The 27,426-nt window shown below is 41.7% G+C and overlaps 1 protein-coding gene and 1 pseudogene across 1 annotated transcript in view; one reads left to right on the forward strand and one right to left on the reverse strand.

Annotated features, from left to right (window-relative positions):
• The window catches only part of TMEM116 (transmembrane protein 116), an 80,945-nt gene extending 70,619 nt beyond the window's left edge, over positions 1-10,326 (forward strand). Inside the window, exons 5-11 of the mRNA XM_008572703.1 lie at positions 1,367-1,471; positions 4,170-4,219; positions 5,133-5,216; positions 5,551-5,689; positions 8,088-8,232; positions 8,830-8,903; positions 9,678-10,326. Of these exons, the coding sequence (XP_008570925.1) occupies positions 1,367-1,471; positions 4,170-4,219; positions 5,133-5,216; positions 5,551-5,689; positions 8,088-8,232; positions 8,830-8,903; positions 9,678-9,884 (804 nt within the window). The 3' untranslated portion in view covers positions 9,885-10,326. The remainder of the gene's footprint in view (positions 1-1,366; positions 1,472-4,169; positions 4,220-5,132; positions 5,217-5,550; positions 5,690-8,087; positions 8,233-8,829; positions 8,904-9,677) is intronic.
• A 3,737-nt stretch (positions 10,327-14,063) lies between these two features.
• Positions 14,064-20,917, reverse strand: LOC103590473 (annotated as a pseudogene).
• Between the last annotated feature and the right edge of the window lie 6,509 nt (positions 20,918-27,426).

Genomic DNA, 27,426 nt, shown 5'->3' on the forward strand with positions numbered 1-27,426 from the left:
AGGTCTCTCCTCCTCTTCCCCTGAGCTCCAGTGGCCCCAGCTTGGCTGTTGTTACATTTTTTATAGTTGCAAATTGGTTGATTTGTGGGAGAGAGTGATGCTGGGGACCATCTACTCCACCATCTTTACTGGGACTCTTCTTTGCATGTCTTAAATTACATTAGATACCATACATTGTGGATTTTACACTGTTGGGTATTATATTTTAAAATATATTTCTTTAAATTGGGGGAGGTTTGTCTTGGATGCAGCTAACTCTGAATCTCTTTGATCCTTTCAAGGCTTGGCTGTTTTTTGAAGGCTTGCTTTTAAGCTTTGTGAGGGCAGCCTTTCATGTACTGCTAATCTGGCCCCATTACTGAAGCAAGACTCTTCTTATGATTATATCCTATGTATTAGGAAGTCTTTCCACTTTGGCTGGTGGGGAAACAAACTATCTTGGCCTTGTGTGAAGTTTGGGAATTGTTCCACCTACTCCTTTCTGGTGGTCTTTCCTGGTCTTTGGTTTTCTCTCCCACATGCATAGATTAATACTTAGCTGACCTCTGCAGATCTTCACAACACTATATCTTTGTGTAACTACCTCTTCTCTGATGATCTGCTTCACAAATTTTAGTTGTCTCAGCCTCCCAGACTCTGAACTCTTGTCTTCTCAACTCACCAAGACAGCTGTTTGAATTTCCCCTCATCACCCTCTATCCAGCCAGTGAGTTGGGGCACTCGGTGGGCTCACCTTGTTTGTTGTTCTTCTTTCAGGGATTGTTGTCCTTTACTGCTTGTTGTTTACTATTTGAAAGCCAGGTGTCATCATATATTTTGTCCAATTTTTAGTTGTGTAAGGCTGGAGGGTAAATTTTATTCCTGTTATCTCATCAAAGCTGAGCAGAAATTTCTTCTTTTATATTTTATCCTGTTGGTTCCTTACTATCTTGTCAATTCTTTGATGCTTTTAAGGATTAATAAAAGATATTTTATCCAGCATGTTTTGTTCTATTGAGTGGAAAGTTTGGTTCAAATAGCCTAGGCTGACATTGTTAGAAATGGAAATCTTTATTGTCTTTTCAATTAGAAATAAAATAGAAAAATATTCTATGATGTCTTCATAAAATTGGAACAGCTGGGAGAGAGGAAGTGAGTAATGCTGTGGTCCTTCTGAACAGTCAAAAGGATAACATAAGGAAGCTGGGCATGTTTCAGGTAGGCCTAGATAGAATCCCCAGACTTGACCTGGTTTTCCCTGGTGTGGATAGTAGATAGTATATTACTAACAGACCAGTAGGCAGCAATGTTACAATAGGAAATAATGGACTAAGAGGAAGAAAGTCAGAGTGGATGGTTATGATGGATTGTTTTGATTTTCACATAGATATTCTACATTTCCTCATTTCTCTACACTGTCAATTACATCTGGTATCTGTACAGAGAGCTGAGGATGAAATACAACCAGAGTGGACAGAGCACATCTCCATTGGTAAGTTTTATCCAGAGATGATAGTTAAGAATAGTATGCTAAAACAAACCCATATATTACTGGTAAGCAGTGTAAGCACTCAGCATTAGGTAGGTGAATTTATGGAGGTTAATCAAAGAAAAACCATGTTTCCACAGAGTTTCCATTCTGTTGGCATCATTTCCTCTTCTCTGTTCCCCCCATACACACAAGTTTTTTGTTTTTTGTTTTTTGTTTTTTCCTTTTTGTCTTTTTTCGTGTCCGGCAACGGATCGCAACCCTCAGTGTCGCGCCCGTACCGGACCAGGACCGGCAACGGGAACGCAAACCTCAGTGCTGCGCCCGCACCTCGCTCAGCCAGTGATCGGGAACCGGTCTGTATGTGGGATCCGAACCCTCGGCGGGAGCGCCGCCACACTCTCAAGCGCCGCACTATAGCAGTGCGCCACCGGGCCGGCCCCAACACAAGTTTTGATAATAGGAAACATTATTTACAGTACTTCCATTCCTTCCTGGTTGATTTAGTAAGGAAAATCATTCTTGGCTCCATGCCAATGCACCATTGTTACTAGAGTAAAGAAAAAAGTCTTGGACAAGAGTCATGGTAGGTACACTGTCTGCTAACATGGGATTCGGGGCTTACAGGTATTACAGAGAGAGAGTGTTTGTTTCACTCTGCTGTATTTCTTCATTATGGCGGTAGGTATTGGTTTGCAGAAGAGCAGAGGAATTATGTGTGGTAGTAGTCAGAGAACAAGATAGATCCAGAGGGCAGTTGTCTTCTCTCCTTTGGTTCATAAAGATAGTTTGTGGCACTGTCCAGCATTACAAAGTTATAAAAGAGAGGAGAACACTAAGGATTCTTTTGTGTGTGTATATTTTACATATCACATAATTCACCTATTTCAAGTGTGTAATTCAATGATTTTTTTAGTAAATTTACCAAGTTGCACAATTATTATCATAAATAAGTTTTAGAATATTTTCTTTACCCCAGTAAAATCCTTCATGCCCTTTACCATTAATCCCCTTCTCACCCCTTGCACCAGGCAACCACTAATCTACTTTTTGTCTCTATAGTTTTGCCCTTTCTGGACATTTCATATATATGGAATTATACAATATGTGATCTCTTGTATATGGTTTATTTTACTTAGCACAGTGCTTTTGAAGTTCGTCCATTGTAACATGTACTCATATAAGTAATTAATATCTTTTTATTGCTGAATAGTATTCCATTGTATAGTACACTGAGTTTCTTATTTCTGATTCTTTCATCATATCACTAAGTGATCTTGGCAGATGCCACTTTTATGACGTTATCAATTTTAATTTCTTTAGATGTCTTTATATATTTTTGTATTATACATATCTTACTAAGTATGCCAGTCTTCTTATTTCTGCTATATCCATACTGTTGTGGTTTTTTGAAGGGGAATTTTTGTTAAGGGCATGATGGAGTAAATTAATTTGGAAGCCTCCCGACACTTTTCTCTAGAGCCTGGCAGATTACTTCTAGAATAAATTAAAGTAGTATACTGTCTGGCACATGATGAAGCTCAATAAACACTCCTTGAATGAATAAATGATACTATAATATTGTGAAAAGGTCATTTGAGGTTGCAGTGGATTGACTGTCTCCCCAAACTCATTGATGCTTAATCCCCACTGTAATTGTTGAGGGTGGGAAATCCTATTATGATAATTGAAAGGTAGGGCCTGGAAGAGGTAATTAGATTGTGAGAATCATGCCCTAGTAAATGAATGAATCAAGTTGATGGTTTAATGGTGATGGTTCCGAGGGCTTTAAAAGAAGAGGCAGTAGAGAGATCCGTCTCTCTGTACTCTGCCGTTCTTGCCATGTGCCTCCCTGCATTGCTGTAGAGTCCCCTCACGAGCTGTATTCCCTGGTCTTTGGACTTCCCAGCCTCTGAAACTGTAAGCAATAAATATTGTTTCTTTACAAATTACCTAGTTCCAAGTATTTTGTTATAAGCAACAGAAACAGACTAATACAGAAAAATTGGTACCAATGGTGGGGTGTTGCTTATAACAAATACTTGAAAATATGCAAATGGCTTTGGAACTGGGTGTTGAGGCTAGGAGAAGTTGGAGGAGCAGGCTAGAAAAAGCCTAGCTGCTGATGGGAGTTTATAAGACAAGAAAGCCGGGGAAGGTTTAGAACATCTTAGAGACTGGTTAAATAATGGTACCCAGAATGTTGATAGAAATATGGACTGTAAAGACCATTCTAGGGATGTCTCAGATAGAAATAAGATGGAGTTTATTGGAAACTGGAGCAAAGATCACCCTTGCTATGAACTTGCAAGGAACTTGATTGCATTCTGTTCATACCCAGAAGTTTTATAGACTGTGGAACTTCAAAGTTATAAACCAGAGCATTTGTCAGAAGAAATTTCTAAGCAGAAAATTATTCAGGAAGCTGCATGGATACTTGTAACAGCCTACACTGAGTTATGGCAGAAAGGGCGTGATGTAAAGTCAGAATTTATAATTCAAAATAAAGCAGAGGGTAAAATTCTGTCATCTCCAATGCTAAGGAATGACCTGTTTCATGAATTTTATAGCAAATAATTGCTTGACAGAAGCAAACTAGCTCTTAGAAATCTTTTTCTTCTGTCGAGTGCTAAGTGATGATCTGGTGTTTACTATAATGTGATTGGCAATGTCTAAGACATTTCTCACATTTTTTTCATAGGTGATAGATTATACTTGTCAAGTTGGTCAAATAGCCTTCATTTTGTCAAGGTAAGATTTTTTTCTTTCCTTCCTAGCAAGAAGTAGACTCTCATTATTCCAGTGTTCAGGTGGAACAAATAGGACAATGCCCTTAATGTCCATTGTCACTCCTAAGTATTCACAGAGCCTTACTGAGTAGGAAGCAACAAGTATGTGATCATTGGTTCCATTTTTCCACATGGAATTGGGAACAAGTTTTATGCTACAGATTTGGGGTTTTAGCCCCAATTCTACCATCAACTCTATGTGACCTTGAACTAATCCCTTTAAGTCTTTGGACCTCTAATTCTTTTCTTCCTATATCATAAAAAGTTGTAATAGATGGCCTTCCAGATCTTATCCACTTTATGACATTGAGTGAGACTCTCAGAATTATAAAGCCTGGAAAGGTTCTGGATCTCACCTAAAGTGGTGGTCACATCAGAGTTTGTTTTAGACTATCTAACTTTTGCTCCTGGATTTTCTCCTCTTACAGGGAGCTGGCTATAGTTAGCTGGACAAATAGCTGGCTGTTTAAAGGTATGATTTGGAAAAGCTCCTAGGAAGGGACTGATGAAAATGAAGTTATTCCTGGTCACCATGCAAAGTAAAACAAACTGTACACAGAACTCCTTCATAGATTTTCCTTTCACTTTGACCCACTTGGATTTTTCTCTGACCATACAGCTCCCAGAGATTCTCTATGAAACTCTGTTAGGGTTCATTAACATAGATATAAAATCCATTCCCCACTTCACTTTTCCAGGAACTGGAAAAGAAGGAATACTTAAGATATTTGAGGTATTTCTCTTGAAGAAATTAAATGTGTGTGTATTTGTGGAGACTGGTGGAGTGATGGAGTTGGCAAAGAACAGAGAATATGACAAACGGGGAAGGGCATGAAAAAGTGTGGATATTAGGGTGATATGTTTTCTCCTCCCAGCCTGATACCTCTACTGTTGATGACACCTGTATTCTGTCTGGGCAATACCAGTGAATGTTTCCATAACTTCAGCCAGAGCCACAGGTAAGGACCAAATCTATCATTTTCATGGTAGACTACACCTATTCTTTTCTATGAATAGAAATTGGAAGAGACTTTCTACAAACATTCTGGCCAGGGTGCTTGTATTGGAAATGGGCTATGAAACAAATTGTAGTCAAGGCTAAAAATACATAAGTAAAAATATAACACCAAGTGACTACAAGATAATGTGTCTGTGGGAAGGAATAAGGTGTTATGGGTAAGGGTTAGCAAAACAATAAGTAAAATTACATACTCATTAACTTCTTTTGCACTGAATGAGTATCTCTCATCTTAGATCTGTAGTAGTACTCCTGTTCTTTGATTCTCTTCCTAGGTGTATCCTGATGCACTCGCCACCATCAGCCATGGTTGAACTCCTGCCTTCTGCCAACATATCTGTCTGTAGCACACTTTATTTTTATGGCATCATCATTTTCCTGACCAGCTTTCTACTCAGTCTCCTCACCATTGTGGTATGGTGCCACCCTACCTGCCTTAGTAGACAGAGGGAGAATGGGGGGTGGGGAGCAGTAGACCCAGAGCTTGAGAAAGATGGGGCAGAGAGGCACTTCCTATGGTCCTAGAACTAAGAAAGTGGCTAAGAGATCTTGACAAAGTAAGTAAATTACTACCTCAGTCTTTTGGACTTTCCAATATCAAACGATGAATGGGGAAAAGAGTTTGTATTCATTATGTGAAAATTATGCTTGTTCTACAACTTCTGTGTGTTTCATCTATCCCCATGAAGGACTAGAACAGAAAACTCATGTGTCAAGTATATCCTTTATACAGGATGACACCTGGAACATAGGACATGTGCTTTGATTGATTTTCCAAATAATTTTAAAGTTTTATTAATTCTTCATTTGGCCATCACTTTGCATTTATGCTATGTCTAACTGGGCTTAAAGTGCTAAATAGCTTGTCAGATACTCATTTGATATCATCAGGGTGATGTACAATTAAAATAATCAGCCAGGGGATAGTTATTTATACATAATTGTCTAGTACAGAAGCAGTATGCAAGCAGATATGCCTTTTTATTTGCCATATCTACTTTTCAGTATCATTTTCTCTTCTCCTCATATTCTAGTCAGGAATTACAAACTACCTGCAGGCTAAATTTATCCCACAATGTTTTGTTTTGCTACCATAGCTAGCACCTGTAACCAGGTATAATTATGGGGAAATGCCATTTTAAATTTTATTTTTAATTATACATTTTTATGAGGTGACGGTTGTTGCTTCAATGCATGAATATCTTATATAATGATCCCATCAAAATAGTTAGCATATCTGTCACTAAACATTTATCATCATTTCTTTGTGCTTATAGAATTCAAGATCCTCTTTTCTGACTATCATAAAATATACAGTACAATATTATCAGCTATAGTCACCTGAAAGCACCAGAACTTATTCTTCCTATCTAACTGTAACTTTGTAACATTATACTCATTTACCAACCTCTACCCATCTCCTGTTTCCCCTCTAGCCTCTAGTAACTTCTATTCTACTATTTCTTTTTATTTTTTCTTAATTGATCCATGATAATTGTATATATTTATGGAGTACAGTGTGATATTTGGTTACATTTGTATAGTGTGCAATGATCATATCAGGGTATTCAGCATATCCATCACCTCAAACATTTGTCACCTCTTTGGGTTGGGAACACTCAAACTCCTCTCAATTAGCTACTTGAAGTTATACAGTACTTTGTTGTTGCCTGTAGTGTCCCTATATTGCTATACAACACTAGATCTTATACTTCCTGTCTCTCTACAATTTTGTATCCATTGACCATCCTCTTCCCATCCTTCCTCACTGCTCCTCTTATCATTCTCTAGTGACTACGATTCTATTCTCTAAGGAATTTCCTTTGACAATTAAAAATAAGTTATAGAGATAGCTCAGCTCAAATTAGCAACTTTGTAAAGAATGCACAATGACTAGTTTATATTAAAATAGCTTTGATGGTTTACATTTGGAACTGATTGACAAGAGAGACAGGTCTCCCAAGGCCTGGCACTCTGAGGATAGCCCAGGCTACAGTGGCCATTCAGAATTAACATTGTGGATTCCTTTTAAATCAATAGATGGTGAACTGATTCTTCTAGACATAAATATTCTCAAAAAAAGTTCAAGCTTTATTTTTATTCTTATGTCTGGGGGGAAAGGAGATTACATGGCTGAATTTAATATTGGGTTTTTAATTTACAGAGTAGATCTGGATTATTAGGGAAAAGATTCAGATTTGGTCAGATTTGTTACCAAGATTATGACCTAATTTATTCTCCACAAAAAACCACATTGGACTTCTGAGCTGATTTATATTTATTTCTTTAATTAGCTAAACCTTATTCAGATAGCCACCAAATGGAGGGGAAAATAATCTATTTTCCATCTAAGGGTAAGAAGAGACTTTCTAAAACTTTTTGCTTAGCGTTGAAAATTTAAGCACAGCCATGGTACTGAAGTATTTATTTTAAGGGTATTAAGCATAGAACACATTCTAATGGGATCTCTAATAAAGTGTTTTAAAAGAGGGTATGGTTAGAGCTTATTTTTAACTTCCCATGTGCATTTTAATTAACCTCAGGGGGAAACAAAGCCTGAGAGTTGATGTAAGGTTCATGTATTAAACATGATAACCACAAATTTGGCCAGTATCTGTTTCCTTGGTAAAGTAAAAGTTCACTCTGAAGGTAATTTTCTCTCAGAAAAAGCCTGGTCTTGGATGGTAAAGACAAGTGAGTAGTCTTTCCTGGTGTGAGATTCTAAGAGAATTTTCCTTCTACAATCATAGGATAGACCTGGGAAGTTTTACTAAGCTTTAGGCAGACTGCTCACTGCCACACTCATGTTTAGGTCTTACTCATCCAAGCCCAGACATTGTATAAGAAGTTTGTGAAATCAACTGGCTTTCTGGGAAGTGAACAGTGGGCTGTGATTCACATTGTGGAGCAGAGAGTACGCTTCTACCCAGTGGCCTTCTTTTGCTGCTGGGGTCCAGGTGGGTGTCTTAATGGGAAGAGATGGGCAGTAAAGAGGGCAGCTACTGGGTTCTCATCAAGCAAAATGGTCTCACCAAGAAGGATGATCGCAAATTCCTGCCGAGCTTGTGAAACTTACATTGACCCTACGCATATTTCCAGTTTTCCCCAATCCCCCTAACTCATTTTTCTTCTTGTGCTTTAGAAATTAAAATAATCAAACATGAGATACAACCTGGTAGGAGAGGGAAAATATCCTGATAGAACTGGGAGATACTATCCCCTGCCCTTCCTACTACGTGAGGTTATAGTGAGGAACAGATTGTATAACATTTTTGAAAGAGGTTGTTAAATTCTGAAATGCTAAGAAATGTAAATTGTCTTCCTATATTATGTCTTGCCACCATTATCTCACTAATAATCTGCAGAGATTAATCAGTAAGGGCTAGAAGTTGGAGGCCTAAGGCCCAGTGGTTTATATAACTTGTTAATTTCACTGCTGGTCTTCATTATGCCTATAGCTTCCATTCTAGCAATTCTCAGGCCTGGGTACTTAGGAACTTTATGCTTCAGGCAGTCAGGGCTCACAATATGATTTACACTTTGTGAATTCACAGCTATCATTCTGATCACCATAAAGCTGACCAAGCCACAGGACACCAAGCTTCACATGGCCCTCTATGTTCTCCAGGTAATACCTTCAATATCCAGTATCTCTGTTCTCATACTCTCTTGTCCTACTCTCATACATTGCCATTGCTCAGTAAGCACATTTTTTCCCTCAGGGTATTCATTTTTTCATTGAAAAGAGAAAATGTATTATTTACACTCAGTTATGAAGAATGTGAAAATTTCCTCAAAGATAAGGTAGAGGCTTTTTGTAAAAGTGCTGCCAGGCATTCCAGAGCACGTGTATCTTTGGTCAACTTCCTTTCATTAATGTGTATTTAAGGGATGGGCAGCACAAAAACAAGATCTACAAGGACATGTTCTTATGAAACACTGATAGTGACATGATTCTCTCCCATCCAGTTAATTGAGTGGGATAAATTAGCTATTTTTGGTGAATTGGAGTGGGGGAGGAATAGAATGATTCTTTCTCTTTTCCTCTTTTAGCAAATTTGAGAAGACTTTTTGGGCTATCTGACCATGCTGATAGGGTAGTTTTCTCAAGCCTACCCTGAGAAATAGGCAATAAGATGGGGCATTGAATCCACTTCATTGTCCTTATATATAATGATTTTATATTAAGCAATTTGACCAACTCTTAGTCATCCACAACAAGGTGCAGTGTGAAGAGTGAGTTCAGGAGGAGCTAGAAAATGTAAAAAACTGATGCTAGATCTTGATATTTGAGATAGAGGAAATATAACAGTAATATTTTATAAATAAGGGGAATGGGGATTATTCCCTGTATCTTTAAAAACCTGAAGGATGGGCTCCATCACCCCTTCATCTCCTTCAGGCTCTAACAGCAGCATCTCAGGGTCTGCTCAACTGTGGAATATATGCCTGGACAGAGCACAAGTTCCACCAACTAAAGCAAGAGGCTCGACGTGATGCAGACACCCAGACACCATTATTATGCTCGCAGAAGAGATTCTATAGCAGGGGCCCAGTTCAACTGGAGTCTACTCTTGCTTTTGCTACCAGCACCTCCACCATTCTTTGAAACTACAATACAGGTTGAGCATCCCTAATCTGAAAATACAAAATCAAAAATCTGAAACTTTTTGAGCACCAACACGATGCCACAAGTGGAAAATTCCACACCTGCCATTTTGAATTTCAGATTAGAGATGCTCAGCAGGTATTCTGGTGATGCTACTGTGCTGCTTAGTTAGCCTGTACATTAATTTTTCACTGCATTAATGGTATGTCATATTTTTTACTGTTAAATACTTATATGTGAATAAGTGTAAGAACATGATTGCTTATCAGTAGCATATAAATCAGAGTCAGGAATAATGATGGTGCCAGACAACCATAGATTGTTCACATGGGTGGCTGAGATAGTGATACCTTTGCTTTCAATGTACACAAACTTTGTCTTATGCACAAAATTATTTAAAATATTGTATAAAATTACCTTCAGACTATGAATACAAGATGTATATGAAACATAAATGAATTTCTTGTTAAGACATGGGTCCTGTATTAGTCAGGTTCTCCAGAGAGACAGAATCAATAGGATATGTTATCAGTATATGATAGGGGATTTATTAGAGGAATTAGCTCACGAGATTGTGAAGAGAATTCCCATGATAGGCCATCTGCAAACTGGATGCGGGTAGCATGGCTCAGTTCAAGTCCAAAGTTCTCAAAACCTGGGAAGCCAATGTTGTCCTTGGTGTAAGTCCTGGAACCCAAAAGCTGAAGAGTCTCAAGCTCTGATACGCATGGACAGAAGAATGTATCCCAGCTCCAACAGACAGAGAGAGTGATTCACCTTTTTTTCCGTCTGTTTTTTTTTTCTCTTGGGGCCCCCAGCAGATTCCTGCCCATATTGAGGGTGGATCTTACCTACACAGTCTCAACTTAGGCTCTCATGCTAATTTCTTCTAGAAACACCCTCATGGACACACCTAAAAAGATAGCTTTACCAGGTTTCTTGTCATTCCTTAACCTAATCATGTTGACACCTAGAATTAACCTTCACAGTTCCCATCTCCAAGATATCTCATTATGTATATGAAAATATTCCAAAATCCAAAAAAACACTTCTGATCCCAAGCATGTCAGATAAGGGATATTCAGCCTGCACCAGAACATCCAGGAACTGGAGTTATTCCTGTCTAACGGACTGGGAAGAAATGTAGGGATATGACATCTTAAGTCTTTTCTAGCCATATCTTAAACTGCAGAACTGAAAGGGAATAAAGTGCCATAGTTAGTAGCTATTCTAGGTGAGTTGGGCAGGATCTCTCCAGTTATTCCTAGATTCACTAGTGATTCTTAGAGTCTTCTCTGTTCAGGGAGATGAAGCCACTTTCCATCTAAGAGATAGATTCATATTACCTTGATGAATATTAGATTTGTCTAAGTCTCTTCTGAAAAAAATAAATTCCAGGTTATTATTTATATATGTTATTTCCAGGCTTTCTGTGGTTGCAGTAGAGGGAGGGGGTTATAATATACAACAACTTGCTCAAGTCTTGCTGTTGCTATTACTCTCTCTGGATGTGGAAAGTCCTGGGTTTCTATTCTTTGAAGAGTTTTGGAAACTCAGAAGAAGCAAGGACAACAACTATCAAAAGAGTGACAGGGGGACCCTCAGACACACCACATCCTAGCCTCATATGTTCAGTTCTATTCTAGGACTTGAACAATAGGGACCATCCTGTTCTAGGAAATTAAGGCCAATCTTTTACAGATAATAAGATTTAAGAGAAATCAGGACTAAAAGAAACTCTAGGAATTAGTAACTCTCAACTGTCATTTACAAGCAGAAGTCCAAGGTTGGTTACATAGTGCCTGAACATATAAAATTAGATTGAACCATAGGAACTTCCATTTTTATAGGTGAAAATGGCCTAATTTCAATTTCATATGGTTCAACCTAATAGTTTTTTTTTTTGTTTGTTTGTTTTTTCTCTTTACGATGGGATTGGCTGGAACATGGTTACTTTATTTTATTTTTTTATTTTTTGGTGCCTGGCTGGTAGCAGGGATTGAACCATGGTGTTATCAACACCACGCTCTAGCCAACTGAACTAACCAGACAGCGTCAATATGTTAGTAAGTGCCAAATATATGTTTGTAGAATAAATGAATGAACGAGCAAATGAATGATTAATAGAATCTGAACCTTTTGGGAAAGAAAAGATTCCCAGACTTCAGAGCTTCATTCAGGGGTAGGAGTATCTATCTCACCTGTTTCTTTCTCTTGAATCAAATAACAGTGATGTCTCTCCAGTTAAGTTATGAACAAGGCCAATCTGAGGCCAGGGCATCATATACTGTGATGCCAAAACAAAGGGAAAGCCAAATGGGCAAAAGTTACTGGAATGATAATCAGCCAAAACATCTGGAACTAAGGATCAGATGCTTGTCACCTGATAAGTTCTGTTGGTCTGTCCAAGGCAAAATATTTAAGTATAGGGAAATTGGCAGAAAGGATTATAGTCGGGGATTAGACAGGATACTCTAAAAAGCAAGTTCCAGAGATCTTTCCAAAGGAGCTCTCTATAGAAATGTTAGGGAGCTCGATAATAGCTCTTTAGGTTTTACACCATGAGCTTCATAGAAATTATGGAGGATAACTTGGCCTTACTCAGTCAAGATCATATCTTGAGGCTTCTTATTGCCCCAAAGCTCTGGAGACCTGATTTTAGGATAGCATAGAACAAGAAAGATTGCCTCACCTAGGGAACTGTTTTAATTTATTTCACTTTAAAAGCTAATAAGCATTCAATTTGTAGAAAAACAGGTAGAATCAAGAAAGAATTCCCTACTCTATAGTTTTTTAGGGACACCAGAACTAAGAAGCCCAATTCTTAAAAAGTTCCCCTTTGGTATTATCACTTAACATTTGGCTTTTTTTTTTTTTTTTTCCCTTGGTGGCTGGCCAGTACAGGGATCAAACCCTGGACTTTGGTGTTATCAGCACCATGCTATAGTTAACCAGCCTATATTTGGCTTTATTACCAGAAAGAAGGTAATTATTGGATGTTTGTCAGGTTTGTTCATCTTGCTGCTCTGATAATTTATTTATTTTTTTGCATTGACATTGGTCTTAGATCTTCTATAGATGTAGGTAAATATAGTAGGAATGAGAAATAATAGGTTAGGCAAGACCCAAATTAGGATTATTAGCTTTTTGGACCAATGTTCAAACTACTCATAAGCCTCAAATTCACACGTAGGAGGGCCATAGCCACAAACACAGTGGCAGTTCTTAAAATTGTTGCAAACATCCCTCTCATGACATTTGTCCAGGTTGTAGTTATAGTGGAGTACGGTGATATCTAGGCAGGATCAATTGACACAGATCTCCTCTTGACCACATGGGGTACCATTCTTCATCTCCCTCTCATTAGCCCTGTCTGTAGCTTCAAAAACTGTTCCCCAACTTCACATGTCTTGCATGGAGAACTGGGTGTTTGATGTTTTTCAATGCATGGGAGCCTTGGATGTTTTCACATAGCAGCCTTTCACATTTTACATCTTTGGTCTTGCACTTGCTGAAGACCTTGAATATCTGTTTAGAGTCACTGCCAGTTTCCAAATCCGCCCCTGGTAATAACTTTTCTGGGCATCCCTTGTACCCTTTCCAAAGATTATAATGGACCAATTCTTCTGCCCTGGAGACAGTAACCTTGTTCTTTGCAAGGGGTGCCATCTTGCTTGTATGTAACTAACTGATATCACTTAGAGGTGCCATTACAGTAATCTGGTAGTGTTGTAGAAAAACAGACAAGGCAAGAAGTGACCCAACACTCGGAGAGTTGGAGAGCCAGGAATTTATTATGCTAGCAGGTCCAGATGAGCTTGTGCTCTGAAATTCTGGACGCCGAACCTAGGTCTGACAAGGCTTTTTATAAGCAGAATCTTCCAGGGATTTTCTCATATTTTTTTATCTTTTCTCAGCATTTCAGCTAGCATATGCAGTCTGTACAGATAAGCGCTCATTTACAGAAGCCAAGCAATGATTAATTGAGCAGGCAAGTATAGTTTCAAGGACAAGATATTACTTCAAGAACAAAGCAGCCTTGTGAGAAAATTATTTCAGCATTTTTCCCAACAATAGGTCATACTCATCCATGCTGAGATGGCAGGGTATTGTTGCTTTTTAAAATTTTCAGTTTTTGCAGCAGGATCCAAATACATAATCTGAACCCTTCTTCAGTTGTCATAAAGACAGACAATAGTGATCCTTTTGACAATCACGGACACTGCCACAATCACATTCTTCTCCTTAATACACTATCTTGTTCCCACAATATGGCTTTCCAAAGGAGCTTTGAAACTCACATTTATTAAACAGGCAGTCCTCTCTGTGCTTATGCAACAGCTGGTGGAAGTCATGGAAGCTGCAGTTGGTGAAGCCCATATCTACACTAATAAATTCATGCATAGTACAGAAGTTCTGGCCATGGCACTTGCAGGTCACATAATGATGCTCCATTCCTAAGTTGTGGCCAAGCTCATGAACAATAAGAGCTGCAAAATGGAGTATGCCTTCATGAGAGAAAGATTCAATGTTGGTTGCATTCTTAGTACAGATACCACTGATAAATGCTGGTTCTGGTACTTCCCCGTATTTTGGCTAATGATCATATGAGCAACATCATGCTTCACCCTTATTAAAAGATGCCAGTCTTTCCAGCAGTTAAAATTTTGAAGTGTTTCCTGCAGATTCAGGGATATTTGCACTAATGTTCTCTCTGTTCATATCTCTAACCCAGCAAGTAGTACTTTTATATTTGGCTCCTTCATATACCACTTGACCAGCATATGGACATCCATTGCCATCTGTGTCATCTTGATCACATTATTATTATTCCATATTTAGAATCACTAATTGTCAACCACAATAAACATTTCTACATATTTGGGAAGTGACCATATGTAGGGGACTGGGCTCTATTCAGTTCTGAAACTGTGAAGTGGTTAAGAGCTCCTCTTGTTCATCTCCACTGAATTCACAGGACTCACCTGATTTCACAGATGTACTGTAAACCATATGTAACCCATATGCTCAATATTGTTTGAGGTACTTACAGGCTTGATGCCAAAGACAGTGCCATTTAAAGTCAGGATTCCCTTTAGCCCTGAGCAAGTGTCTGATAGTTACAAGAGAATCCAGGTCACCCTCTGAATACCCATTCTACTAGCAGCCATCCTGTATAAAAGGCATGTCCAAGATCAGTTTCTCATTTTGACATGTATAGATGGGAGTTCTTGACAAACAATCCTTTCTTTTACTTCAAGTTATTAATATCCCACTTTCCCCATATGAACAGGACATAGGTCACCTTGCCTGCTTTTTCTTATTGTCCTCTGAACATCATCAGATTCCTGATGACTACTTCATAATAAACATTCCCACTTATAAGACATCCCTTGAAAAGAGTCACTATCAGCAACAAGATGACATGCAGCCTAAAATAGGAAGGACCCATTCAGCAAACACCTGATCTGGGGATTCCTGGATGAAAAATCATTCCAAATCTTACCTATGACCTCTTGATTTCATAGAAGAAGGATCAAGAGGGAGGCAAAGTAACTAACTGTAGATGTCATTGTCACGGTCCGAGTGAAACAGCCAATAATCCTGGATCTTTGTATCTCAGTTGCCTTCTCTGGAGCCAGACATTTGTCAGTGACAGTTGTTTGGTCGAAGCTCAAAGTTATCCTGCCTGCCAGAAGGTTAGCTGCTCCTACAACTGAGTATTACATAATGACACATGCCTTTTGACTGTGTCTCTTCCTCCTCTCTCTTTCTTCAAGAGAGTTCTTACTTTGTGACCTTCCTCAACATTTTAGTGCTCCTTAACTGAGCTTCTACTGTCTTCATAGAGGAATATACCAAGGAGAGGAAGCTTTCAGAGTTTCAGCCAGTATTATGATCCAAGATCAGGCTCCAAGAAAAGAAAAAAAATAATCTTTCCCCCTCAGTCCCAGTCTTTATGGAACAGCCTTCTCCCATCCCTCCTGGCATCTTTTATTTTTTTGAGTCATTGAAACTAAAGTTCCAGAGCAGAGGTTTTTGGATCTCTGGGTAGGGCACAGGCCTCTGCAGCACACTGCCTCTTGCACCATTCCCTACCCTGTACAACAGAGCCCATTTCAAACCCCCAAACCTTATCAGCCTCCAAAAGGGTTTGTGAACATGGTCATTTTGTTCACCCCCAAACCTACCGCTTTGTTGCCTTAAGAATCTCCTCTGAACTTCTGATCAAGATGGCAGAAAATGGTACCCAGTGTCACTCTCTCCCACAATCAACCAATTTATGACTATTAAAAAGCAATGAATGCCAAGCTGGGGCCGCTAGAGCTCAGGGGAAGAGGAGGAGAGACATACAGAGTCCATGAAGGCAGGAAAAGCCATGATGAGAGAAAGGATCACTCTGATCATTTCAAGCCCCAGCCACTTCAAGGATGGCCCTGATGAGCACACAGAGCAAGAGCTGGCAAAAGCCACTGCTGTGCCTTTCATATGAAGTTGCTTGGAGGCTGCAGGGGAGAAGAAAGCCTGGTGGCCCCCAGGCCAGCAAGAGCACTAACAGGGTTCCCATGGACCCACATAGCAGTGAGGGGCCACAGACAATTGAAAAAAGCAGACGCTCAGAGGCCAGTGAGTCATTACAAGGGACCAGTGCATGGCCCATCCCATAGGACATGTTTGGAGTGTGGGCAGTGGGGGAGACAGGCCCACCAGGGGACCATTGGGGCATAGCATAGACAGCTGATCTGCCCTCCAGGCAGCACAGGCCCACTCAGTGGAGACTGGTCAGGAATATAGAACTGTAGGGGTTGCAGTTTGCTGAAAAAATTGAGGCCCAGACCAAAGTTTCCACATAACCCAGGTGTACCAGACCTCACAAAACCCAGAAGTACTTACAAGGTCAACAGTTAAAACCTGAGTTGCACAAAAAGCCTTCCCCAGAGAATCAGCAGCAAAGCAACAATTTAGCTCAACCACAGGGCTCAAGTGCTGGTCCCCACAGGAAGTTCTCCCATTTTAGAAGTAAGCAAAGGATAACAAATTAGTTCCAGTGCCGAGTTTAAGTGGTGGGAATAGCAAGTAATCCAACACAGAACTGAAAGAAATAACAAAAAAACCACAGATCAAAGTTCTGATATTAACCAGTAAAAGTCTAACACCACCAAAGAACACCTATAAAACCTAGAAGAACCATAAGCCCCCCAGGCTCCTGAGCCAAGGTGGGAGGGGGCGGTGCAGAAGGCCTCAGCCATGCCACTCCATGTCCACATCCAGCCCAGCAACAACCACTGAGCTGCTGCCAGAAGTGCCCTGGGCTCCCGAGCCAGGGAGGTGGGGGGCTGAGTGCCTCAGCCACACCCTACCAATGTCTCTATCCAGCCCAATGGTGACCACCAGACCACTGCTAGAAGTGCCCCAGGCTCCCAAGCCAAGGTGGGGGGGTCACCAATGGCCTCATCCGTAACCCTCCAATGTCAGCATCCAGCCCAGCAACTCCCAAGCCACCACTGGTAGCACTCCAGGTTCCTGGGGTGTGGGGAGGGTCTGAGGGCCTCAGTCATGCCACCCTGAAGTCTGCATCCAGCCCAGCCATGACCAAGCCACCACTGGAAGCTTTCTGGGCTTCCCTGCCAGTATGAGGGGGATGCCATGAGCCTCAACCACACCCCCTCCCTCCTTCCTCCTCCTCTTATTCTGTCTCCCTCTCTATTCCCCTCTCCTCCCAACTGCTTCACAACAACATCTTTAGAATGTAAAAATAATAATAATAAATTATTTTTTTTTTAAAAAGAATCTCCTCTGAATGGACAGTTACCTCTTTTAAATTGACTGATTTTCAGGAAGATAGCTGACCAGAAGACCCTAGTAGTCATCTCTCCCACAAATACAGACAAAACAACAAATAAACAACTATATTTGGATGAAAATAACTAAAGGAGAGTGGAGTACATCAAAAGAATAATAGAAACCCTGGTGAGCACAGAAACTTAGGATAGCAACATAAAGGATGGAAGGAAACACATGGCCTCCACCACATCCTCCAGCCTGGATCAGCTGGGAACCAGAAGGAACTTCTTCCTGTGGGAAAAAGGTAAGTGATAGGACCCTAGCACCACTCCCCCCCATAAAAACCTTGCACTCCTATAATCCTCACCACTGGGGAATCCTGCAGTCCTCACAGACACTAATCCCAGCTGAGGGAGCTGCCTGGAGGCCACACAGTTGTGCTCTCCACAGAGAAGGAACCAACACTGTGCCCTGCCCTTGGTGGCCCATGTGGCTACTGAGCTATGCCATCTTGGAACTGGAACTACTTCTGGAGTCCCCGGGGCAAGTGACCATGACTCCTTTTCATCCTAGATACTAAGGTATAGTTAAACCACCCCTGCCCAATGGCCCACCATCCCCAAACTGAGCTACGAGTAGCTGTTACACCCTACACTGAGGGACTAGGCAATGGAGGAACTGTTCCAACTACCACCCCCCCCCGCCCCAAGTTGTGACTGTGCCCTATGCCCTTGGGCCTAAGCTGAAGCAGTGCATCACCACCTGAGCAACTGCCTTGGCTGAGCAACTGCTTGGCCAAGCTGAGCAGCTACACATCACAGGGCTGAGCTGATGTAGTACCCTGCATCCCAGGGAAACAGAGCAGTGGCTGAGCTGGGACACACCACCCTATAGACCAGACAACTCTAGTACCCTTCTTACCTGGAGCTGGACACATGCAATCTACCAATACTGAACCAAGAAGTAATAGAAGACCTGAACAGACCAATTAAAAGTAATGAGATTGAATCAGTAATAAAGTCTCCCATTGGAAAAAAAAAAAAAAGCCTAGGAGCTTCATTGCTGAATTCCACCAAACATTTAAAGTAGAATTAATACCAATTCTTCCCAAATTCTTCTATAAAATTGTAGAAGATGGGATTTTTCCATACTTATTCTACCAGGCCAGCATTACCCTGATGTTAAAACCAGATAATAACAAGGGCCGGCCCGTGGCTCACTCGCGAGAGTGCGGTGCTGATAACACCAAGGCCCCGGGTTTGGATCTCATATAGGGATGGCTGGTTAACTCAATGGGTGAGCATGGTGCTGACAACACCAAGTCAAGGGTTAAGATCCCCTTACCGGTCATCTTTTAAAAAAAAATAAATAAATAAGTAAAATAAAATAAACCAGATAATAACAAAAAGAGAAAACTATAGGTCAGTATCCCTAATGAACATAGATACAGAAATCTTCAACAAAATACTAGCAAACTGAATCCAGGCACATATTTAAAAAGAGTATTCACCATCATGGGATTTATCCCAGGGCTGCAAGGATGGTTCAGCACACATAAATCAATAAATATGTGATACATCACATCAACAGAATGAAGGATGAAAACCTTATGTTCATCTAAATAGATGCAAAAGAATCATTTGATAAAATTCAACAACCTTCATGGTAAGAAATCCTTAAATTAGGTAATGTACCTCAACACAGTAAAGACCATAGGTGACAAGTGCACAGCTAGTATCATACAGAACAGTAAAGAGCTAAAGCTTTTTATCTAAGAACTGGAACAAGGCAAGGATGCCTACTCTCACCACTCTTACTCAACATTGAACTGGACATCTTAGCTGAGCAATTACACAAGAGAAAGAAAGGGCATCCAAATTGGAAAGGAGAAAGTCAAATTGTCTCCGTTTCCAGATGACATGATCTTACACATAAATAACCCTAAAAGCTCCACCAAAAAACATCTTAGGACCGATAAACAAATTCAGTAAAGTTGCAGGATAAAAAATTAACATGCAAAAATCAGTAGCATTTCTATACACCAATAAAAAGCAAGATGAAAAAGAAATCAAGAAAGCAATCCCACGGGCTGGCCCGGTGGTGCACTGCTACAGTGCGCTGCTTGGGAGTGTGGCGGCGCTCCCGCCGAGGGTTCGGATCCCACATACAGACCGGCCGCTCATGGCTGAGCGAGGTGCGGGCGCAACACCGAGGGTTGCGATCCGTTGCCGGTCACGAAAAAAAAAAAAAAAAGGAAAGCAATCCCATTTATAATAGCCATAAAAAAAATACCTAGGAATAAATTTAGCCAAGGATGTGAAAGATCTCTACAAGAAAAACTATAAAACACTGATGAAAAAAGTTGAAGAGGACACAAAGAAATGGAAAGACATCCCTTGTTTATGGATTGGAGAAATTAGTATTGTGAAAATGACCTACTACCAAAAGTGATCTACAGATTCAATACAATCTCTATCAAAATACCAATGACATTCTTCACAGAAATAGAAAAAACAATCCTAAAATTGTATGGAACCAGAAAAGACCCCAGATAGCCAAAGCAATCCTAAACAAAAAGAACAAAGCCTGAGGCATCACACTGTCTGACCTAAAAAATATACTACAAAGCTATAGTAACCAAAACAGCATGGTACTGGAATAAAAAGAGACACATAGATATAGGGAACAGTATAGAGATCCCAGAAATAAAATTATGTATGTACAACCTACTGACTTTTGACAAAGCTGCCAAGAAAATTCATTGGGGAAAGGACAGCCTCTTCAGTAAATGGTTCTCAGAAAACTGGATATCCACATGTAGAAGAATGAAACTAGATGCCTGTCTTTCACCATATACAAAAATTAATTCAAGATGTAAAACCCAAAGCTACAAAACTCCTAGAAGAAAACATAGTCCGTTTTCTGTTGCTTATAATGGAATACCTGAAGTGTATAAAGAAATGAAATTTATTTCTTACAGTTTTGGAGGCTGGGAAGTCCATGATCCAGGGGGCACATCTGAGTGGAGACTCCCTATAGAATCCCGTGGCAACACAGGTTATCATATGGCGAGAATGACAACAGTGAGTTATTGTGCTCACATGCCCTCCTTTTAGAACCATCAGAACAACTCCCTGATAACCCATTAAGCTATTAACCCATTCCTCCATGAATCAATTAATCCATTCACAAGGGCACAGTTCTCATGATCTAGTCACCTTTTAAAGGTCTCACCTTTCAAATACCATAATAGGATATCCCACCCACTTAACATTGTTACAGTGGGGATCAAATTTTCAGCACATGAACTTTTGGGGGACATTCAACCCATAGTAATATGGGAAAAGTTTCAAGTCATTGCTCTAAGCAAAGATTTTATGAAGAAGACTTCCAAAGCACAGACAACAAAAGCAAAAATAGACAAATGGGACTACATCAAACTGAAAAGTTTTTGCACAGCAAAGGAAAGAATTAACAGAGTGAAGTGGCAACCTGAAAGTGGGAGAACTTATTTGAAACTATTCAAAAGCAAAAATAGACAAATGGGACTACATCAAACTGAAAAGTTTTTGCACAGCAAAGGAAACAATTAACAGAGTGAAGTGGCAACCTGAAAGTGGGAGAACTTATTTGAAACTATTTATCTGACAAGGGATTAATATCCAGAATATATAAGAAACTCAAACAACTCAACAGCAAAATAATAATAATAAATTTTTAAGTGGGCAAATGACCTGAATAGACATTTCTCAAAAGACATACAAATGGCCAACAGGGGTATGAAAAAATGTTCAACATGACTAATCATCAGGGAAATGGAAACCCAAACTGCAATGAGATATCATGTCAGTCAGAATGGCTATTATCAAAAAGACAAAAAATAACAAGTGCTGACGAGGATGCAGAGAAAAGGGAACTGTTATACGATACTGGTGGGAATGTAACTTAGTGCACAACTGTTATGGAAAACAGTATAGAGGTTCCTCTGAAACTAAAGATAGAACACTACATATAGTAGTATGATCCAGCAATCCTCTTACTGGATATCTATCTAAAAGAATGGAAATCAGTATATCGAAAATATATCTGCACCTCCGTGTTTATTTCAGCACTATTCACAATAGCCAAGATAGAGAATCAAGCTAAGTGTCCATCAACAGATGAATAGATAAAGAAAATGTGGGTGCTTCAGGGCACAGGTGCAGGAGGGAATTGGGAAGGAGGGAAAACAGCCAGGAAGATGGTAGATGAGGAGGTCACTGAGCACTGGTAGGAGGTGGCAGACAGCAGGGAAATCCAAATCTCCTAAAGTGCCCATTGTGATTCAGGATGATAGTCTTCCAATGGGTCCCCTCCACAGATCTGCATCCTCAAGAGGCACACCAACAGTGGTGTGGTCAGCAGCCCCAACTCCACCAGCAGGACAGCTTGACTTCCAGTCAAGTCCCTAGCACAGCAGGAGGCAGAGTATGCTGAGGACCGGAAACTGATCCTGGGAAGTGCCAGCCCTGAGGAGGAGCAGGAGAAACCCATCCTCGACAGGCCAACCAGGATCTCCCAACCCGAAGACAGCATGCAGCCTGATAATGTGATCAGACAGCCTTTGGGTCCTGATGGGTCACAAGGCTTCAAACAGTACAGATAAATTCAGGCAAGAAAGGATGCTGCTGCTGCCACCATCACCACTTCCTGGGTCACCTGCCACAAGTTACTCAGCCACGACAGACAGCTAAACTTTAGCAGAGGGAACACTTGACTTATGTGCATTGTGATCTCCCTTGCTCCACCCACTGTGATTGGTAAGATGACAAGGGCTGTCCCAAGTCAATGGAAGGGGAAAGGGTGGGGGTTAGGTGAGGGTTGCGAGGACCCACCAAGGACTCAGGAGAGTCAGTGCCACTCAGTCACTTGGGGTAAAACCAATACCAGTAATAACAGTTTATCACGTTTGTTAATCTGGGATTTAGAGGCACAAATGAGAACTCCTACCTACCCACCCCCAAGTGCATGTCTTCATCACTTAAAAAATAAGTTCCATTTGAAAATATCCTTTTTTTCTTCTTCCTAGTTTTGTTTATACAAATATCTGATTTGTGAGGAAAAGTGTATGGGAGGGGTTTTAGCAGTTTAATGAATTTTTAATTGAGGAAAGGTAGTATAGTGGTTTGAATTATGTCCCCCCAAAACTCCCTCAAGCTTGAATTGTGTCCCCCAAGTTTTACGTATTAGAAACTTAGCCCCTCTTGTGACTGTTAAGAGGGTGGGAAATCCTCTTATGGTAGTTGAAAGGTGGAGCCTTGAAGAGGTGATTAGATTGTAGGACCATGCAGTAGTGAATTGATTAAAAATGGTGGTCGGGGGTGTGGTTCTGAGGGCTTTAAAAGAACAGGAGAGTCTGTGTCTCTCTCTGCTCTCCACTTCCACCATCTTGCAATGTGAGACCCCTGGGTCACTGTTGCCACCACCAGATGGACTTTGGACTTCCTAGCCTCAGAAACAATAAGCAATAAATTTTGTTTTCTTCATAAATTACCCAGTTTGAGGTATTTGGTTATAAGCAACCTAAATGGACTAATACAGGTAGTTTGGTAGTCTACTTAAAAGTGTTTCTGGGAGAGCCGGCCCGGTGGCGCACTGCTACAGTGCGCCGCTTGGGAGCAAGGCGGTGCTCCTGCCGAGGGTTCGGATCCCACATACAGACCGGTTCCCGCTCACTGGCTGAGCGAGGTGCGGGCGCAGCACCAAGGGTTGCGATCCCGTTGCCGGTCCCGGTCTGGTACAGGCGCGACACTGAGGGTTGCGATCCGTTGCCGGACACGAAAAAAGACAAAAAAAAAAGTGTTTCTGGAAAATTCACTAGGAACATCATCCAATAGGATTTGGTGAGCTTAGCTCAGTATTCCTACTGCTGCCCAGAAAAGGGGCAGGGCTCTGCAGCTCCCAGGACACATGAGCACCCCATGCCTATACCTCCTTCCTCCTGCTAAATCCCAGAGTATCTTGGCCCTGCCTAGAGATTGAGCTAGCTCTGTAGGCTGAGAGAGCCTGAGAGGGTGCCAATCGCACCTCTATTATTTTGGGAAATAGGCAAAGTGAACAGACTTCCCCTTCCCACATCCTTCAGGGTGGTTCCCTATCAGCCAGCCATGCTAGAAGAGAATAGGGAGTATCAGGGTGCAAGACTGCACTCCTGGGCTTACAAGTAAGGGATTTGAGACATGTTCAGTATTTTGCTGTCAGCACAAGGAATACTAGGAGACAGTCTGGCTCCAGAACTCTGAGCCTTCTGCCTAGTGTGGTCAGAAGATGGATAGATCTTTTCACTCCAACAAGACTTGAACTCTTAAAGATTTGTGGCACTCCATTTCCTTTGATGGCCCTAGCTCAGTAACTATACCTGGTAACATTTCCTGTGTGAAATCAGTACCTTGGGAACAGACCATTTTGACCAACCTTGGGAGAAGAAAAGCTTTGCATTGCAAAGGTTGATGACAGACTGGTTCCCCATAGGCCTAGGCTATCCTTCACTCCTTTTTCCAGACAGGGCAAGGGCCTGGAATGAAGGCAGTTTATCTGCTGTTCCTGGAGGCTGAAGATTTGCTTTGTCTCCTTGAGGTGGAAGAGGCTAAGATTGCAGCTTCCCAGAGCAGCTCTGTGTGTGTACAACCTGGCTCCTCTCAGGCTTTCTAGTCTCTTCTGCCTTATCCCTCAGCCAACCAGATGGCCTCCCCACTTTTGACTAGCTGATAAGTTTTGGAGTGATTGGTGTGGTTTTGCAATTGGGGCAGCTGCTGGTGGTCAAGGTGGCAAGCTAGGTTTTGCAGGCTCATTCCACCTTTGGTTCACTTGGCTCTTAGCCTTGCCCCGTGGGAATGGTAGGCCAGGCCCAGTAAGCCATGTCCCACTATGTCTTCCCTTTAGGAGGAAGGGCCAGCTACCACTTGAGTCAGCAACTAGTCCATAGCACAGTCTTAAAACTGTGTGAAGCCAGGAATTGTCCTTAAGCGGAGCTAGGACAGAGCTTCAGTCAGTAAGGGGGAATTGCCTCCAGGAGTGGGCAAGGAAGAAAGTTAGCTGCTATCTTTTTAGTTCCACTGCCTTGACCAAGTGTCTACATCCTAAACGTATAGTGTCCATCCAACTGGGATAGTGGTTTCTGGCCCAAAGAGAGGGTACAGCTGGAGAAGGGTGGAGGTAGTCCAGTTGGGAAGGCCAGAAATACTGATTGCTGAGCCATTGGGACCACCTGTTCTTTCCCTGCCACCCTCTAGTGGGAGCCAAAGAGAGGCTGGCTGACGGGTGTCTGCAGATTGAGGATGTAGCAGGGACTGGTGACCCCACCTCCCTCTGGCCAAAGATGCCCCATCTGTGTCACCACCCACCAGCACTCATGCCCTTGGCTTCCCAGATTGGGGGGGGGGGGCGGGGCAGGCAAAATTTTTCAAAGAGAAGGAAATGAAAACAGGAAACTGTTTTCTTTTGTGTTGGGAAGGAGGCAGTAGGAGAGATGGAAAGTGATTTGGATTTTGTGGGGGTTGTTTTTTTTTGGTTTTTTTTTTTTTGGTAGTTGTCTGTAACTTTCCATAAGTGCTTAAAAAAAAAAAAAAAAAAAAAAAAAAAAAAAACACCCCCAACAACACCCCACACAAAAAAAAAAAAAAAAAAAAAAAAAGCCGGGGGGGGGGGGGGGGGGGGGGGGGGGGGGGGCGGGGCAGGCAAAATTTTTCAAAGAGAAGGAAATGAAAACAGGAAACTGTTTTCTTTTGTGTTGGGAAGGAGGCAGTAGGAGAGATGGAAAGTGATTTGGATTTTGTGGGGGTTGTTTTTTTTTGGTTTTTTTTTTTTTGGTAGTTGTCTGTAACTTTCCATAAGTGCTTCTTTTTTTTCCTTCCTCCTTTCCTTCCTTCCTTAGTTTAGCTTAAAAAACACCAGGGGGATAGGTGTATAAACCTAAGGCTACTGCCCCTTTATCTGCCTTCATGTTACTGTCCTCCTCCCCCAGCTCCTCCCTGACCCCATGAACCAGCCCTCAGACCTTCGAACTGCTTCCCACGAGCTGCTACTCTGATGTCAGCTTATAACCAAAGGAGCTGGGGATCCAGACCTGGACCAACCCTTCCAGCCTACTCAGTCAGCATGCTCCCTACTTGCAGGTAGGAGGCAACGCCCTATCTGCTACCATCAGCCCCTTTCAGAACCTGTCTGCCCTGCCCTGTCCAGCTCAGCCATACCCTGTTCTGTCCCATCTGGGAGTGCTCTGCCCAGGGATGTGCTGGTTGGGTTGCACCCAGCCTCCCTGGTAAGCAGAGACTGAAGAAACCTCTAGAGTCCTGTTTTCTGGTTGTGTGATCCCAGGGGTGCACATGGGCCCTTTGGGTGACTGAACAGAAGAGCATGGGAGGGAGGGCTGCTCTCGTGCAGTCTTGTTCTACTGGTGTAGTGAGCTACCTACCCCCACCCCACCCCACCCCGTGGGCTCCTGAGTCAGCAGATTAAGTATTTTATAAATTGTATTTTAAGTACGTGTTTTAAACTTGTCAAATGAAAAGAAAATGTGATATATATACACAGTGGAATACGAATCAGCCATAAAAAAGAGTGAAATTCTGCCATTTGCAACAACACGGATAAGCTTGGAGGAAATTATGTTAACTAAAATAAGCCAGGCACAGAAAGATAAATACCACCTGTTCTCACTCATATGTGAGAGCTAAAAAAGTTGATTTCAGAGAAAGAATTGTGGTTACTACATGCTAGGAAGGGGAGGAATGAGGGAAGTAATAGGGTGAGGTTAGTTAATGGATACAAATTTACAGCTAGATGGGAAGAATAAGTTCTAGTATTGTATAATAGTGCTGGGTGATTAACAATTTTTTTAATCTTTTTATTTTTTATTTTATTTTTTTACATTCTATGATGCTGCAGAGCAGTTGGGAGGGAGGGGGAGAGGGGAAGGGGAAGGAAGTGTGATGGAAGGAAGAAGGAGGAGGGGTGGGACTGAGGCGTGTGGGCCTGTGGGCCCCCCCCCAATTCCCACAGGGGAGACTGGGGGGTTTCCACTGGTGGATTGGTCATTACCAGGCTGGGTGCAGATGTCAGGAGGGTGTGGCAAAAGTCCTCGCTTCCCACCACCCCAACTCAGGAACCCGGGGCCCTTCCTGTGGTGGCTCGGTGGTCATTGCTGGGCTGGTTGCTCATGTTGGGGGGCTGTGACCGAGGCCCAAGGCCCCACCCTCGGGACTGGTTGCAGGTGTCAGGGGGCGTGGCTGAGGCCCCCAACCCTCCCTCTTTTCTGGCTTGGTAGCCCAGGGAACTTCCAGTCCTTCTGGGTGTTATAGGTGTCCGGTCCCTCTAGGTGTTATAGGTGTTCTTTGGTGAAATGAGACCTTTGCTATTTATCAAAATTTGTCTCTTTGGTGAATGAGACCTTTGCTAGTTTTCAAACTTTGCCTCTGGTTGTGGGTACTCTGTTTTTTCTTTCATTTCTGTGTTGGATTATTTGCTGTTCCCACCATTTAAACTCTGCACTTGTTTTAGTCCATTTTGTGTTGCTATAACAGAAATACCTGAGACTGGGTAATTTATAAGGAAAAGAGGTTTATTAGGCTTACGATCCTGGGACAGCAGCATCTGGCATGGGCCTCAGGCTGCTTCTACTCATGATGGAAAGTGGCAGGAAGCCGGCGGGGACAAGCAGATCACATGGCGAGAGGAAGCAAGAGAGGGAGAGAAGGAGCCAGGGTTCTTTTAAACAACA

This window comes from Galeopterus variegatus, unplaced genomic scaffold, assembly GCF_000696425.1.
Source record: "Galeopterus variegatus unplaced genomic scaffold, G_variegatus-3.0.2 Scaffold823, whole genome shotgun sequence".
Lineage (NCBI taxonomy): Eukaryota > Metazoa > Chordata > Mammalia > Dermoptera > Cynocephalidae > Galeopterus > Galeopterus variegatus.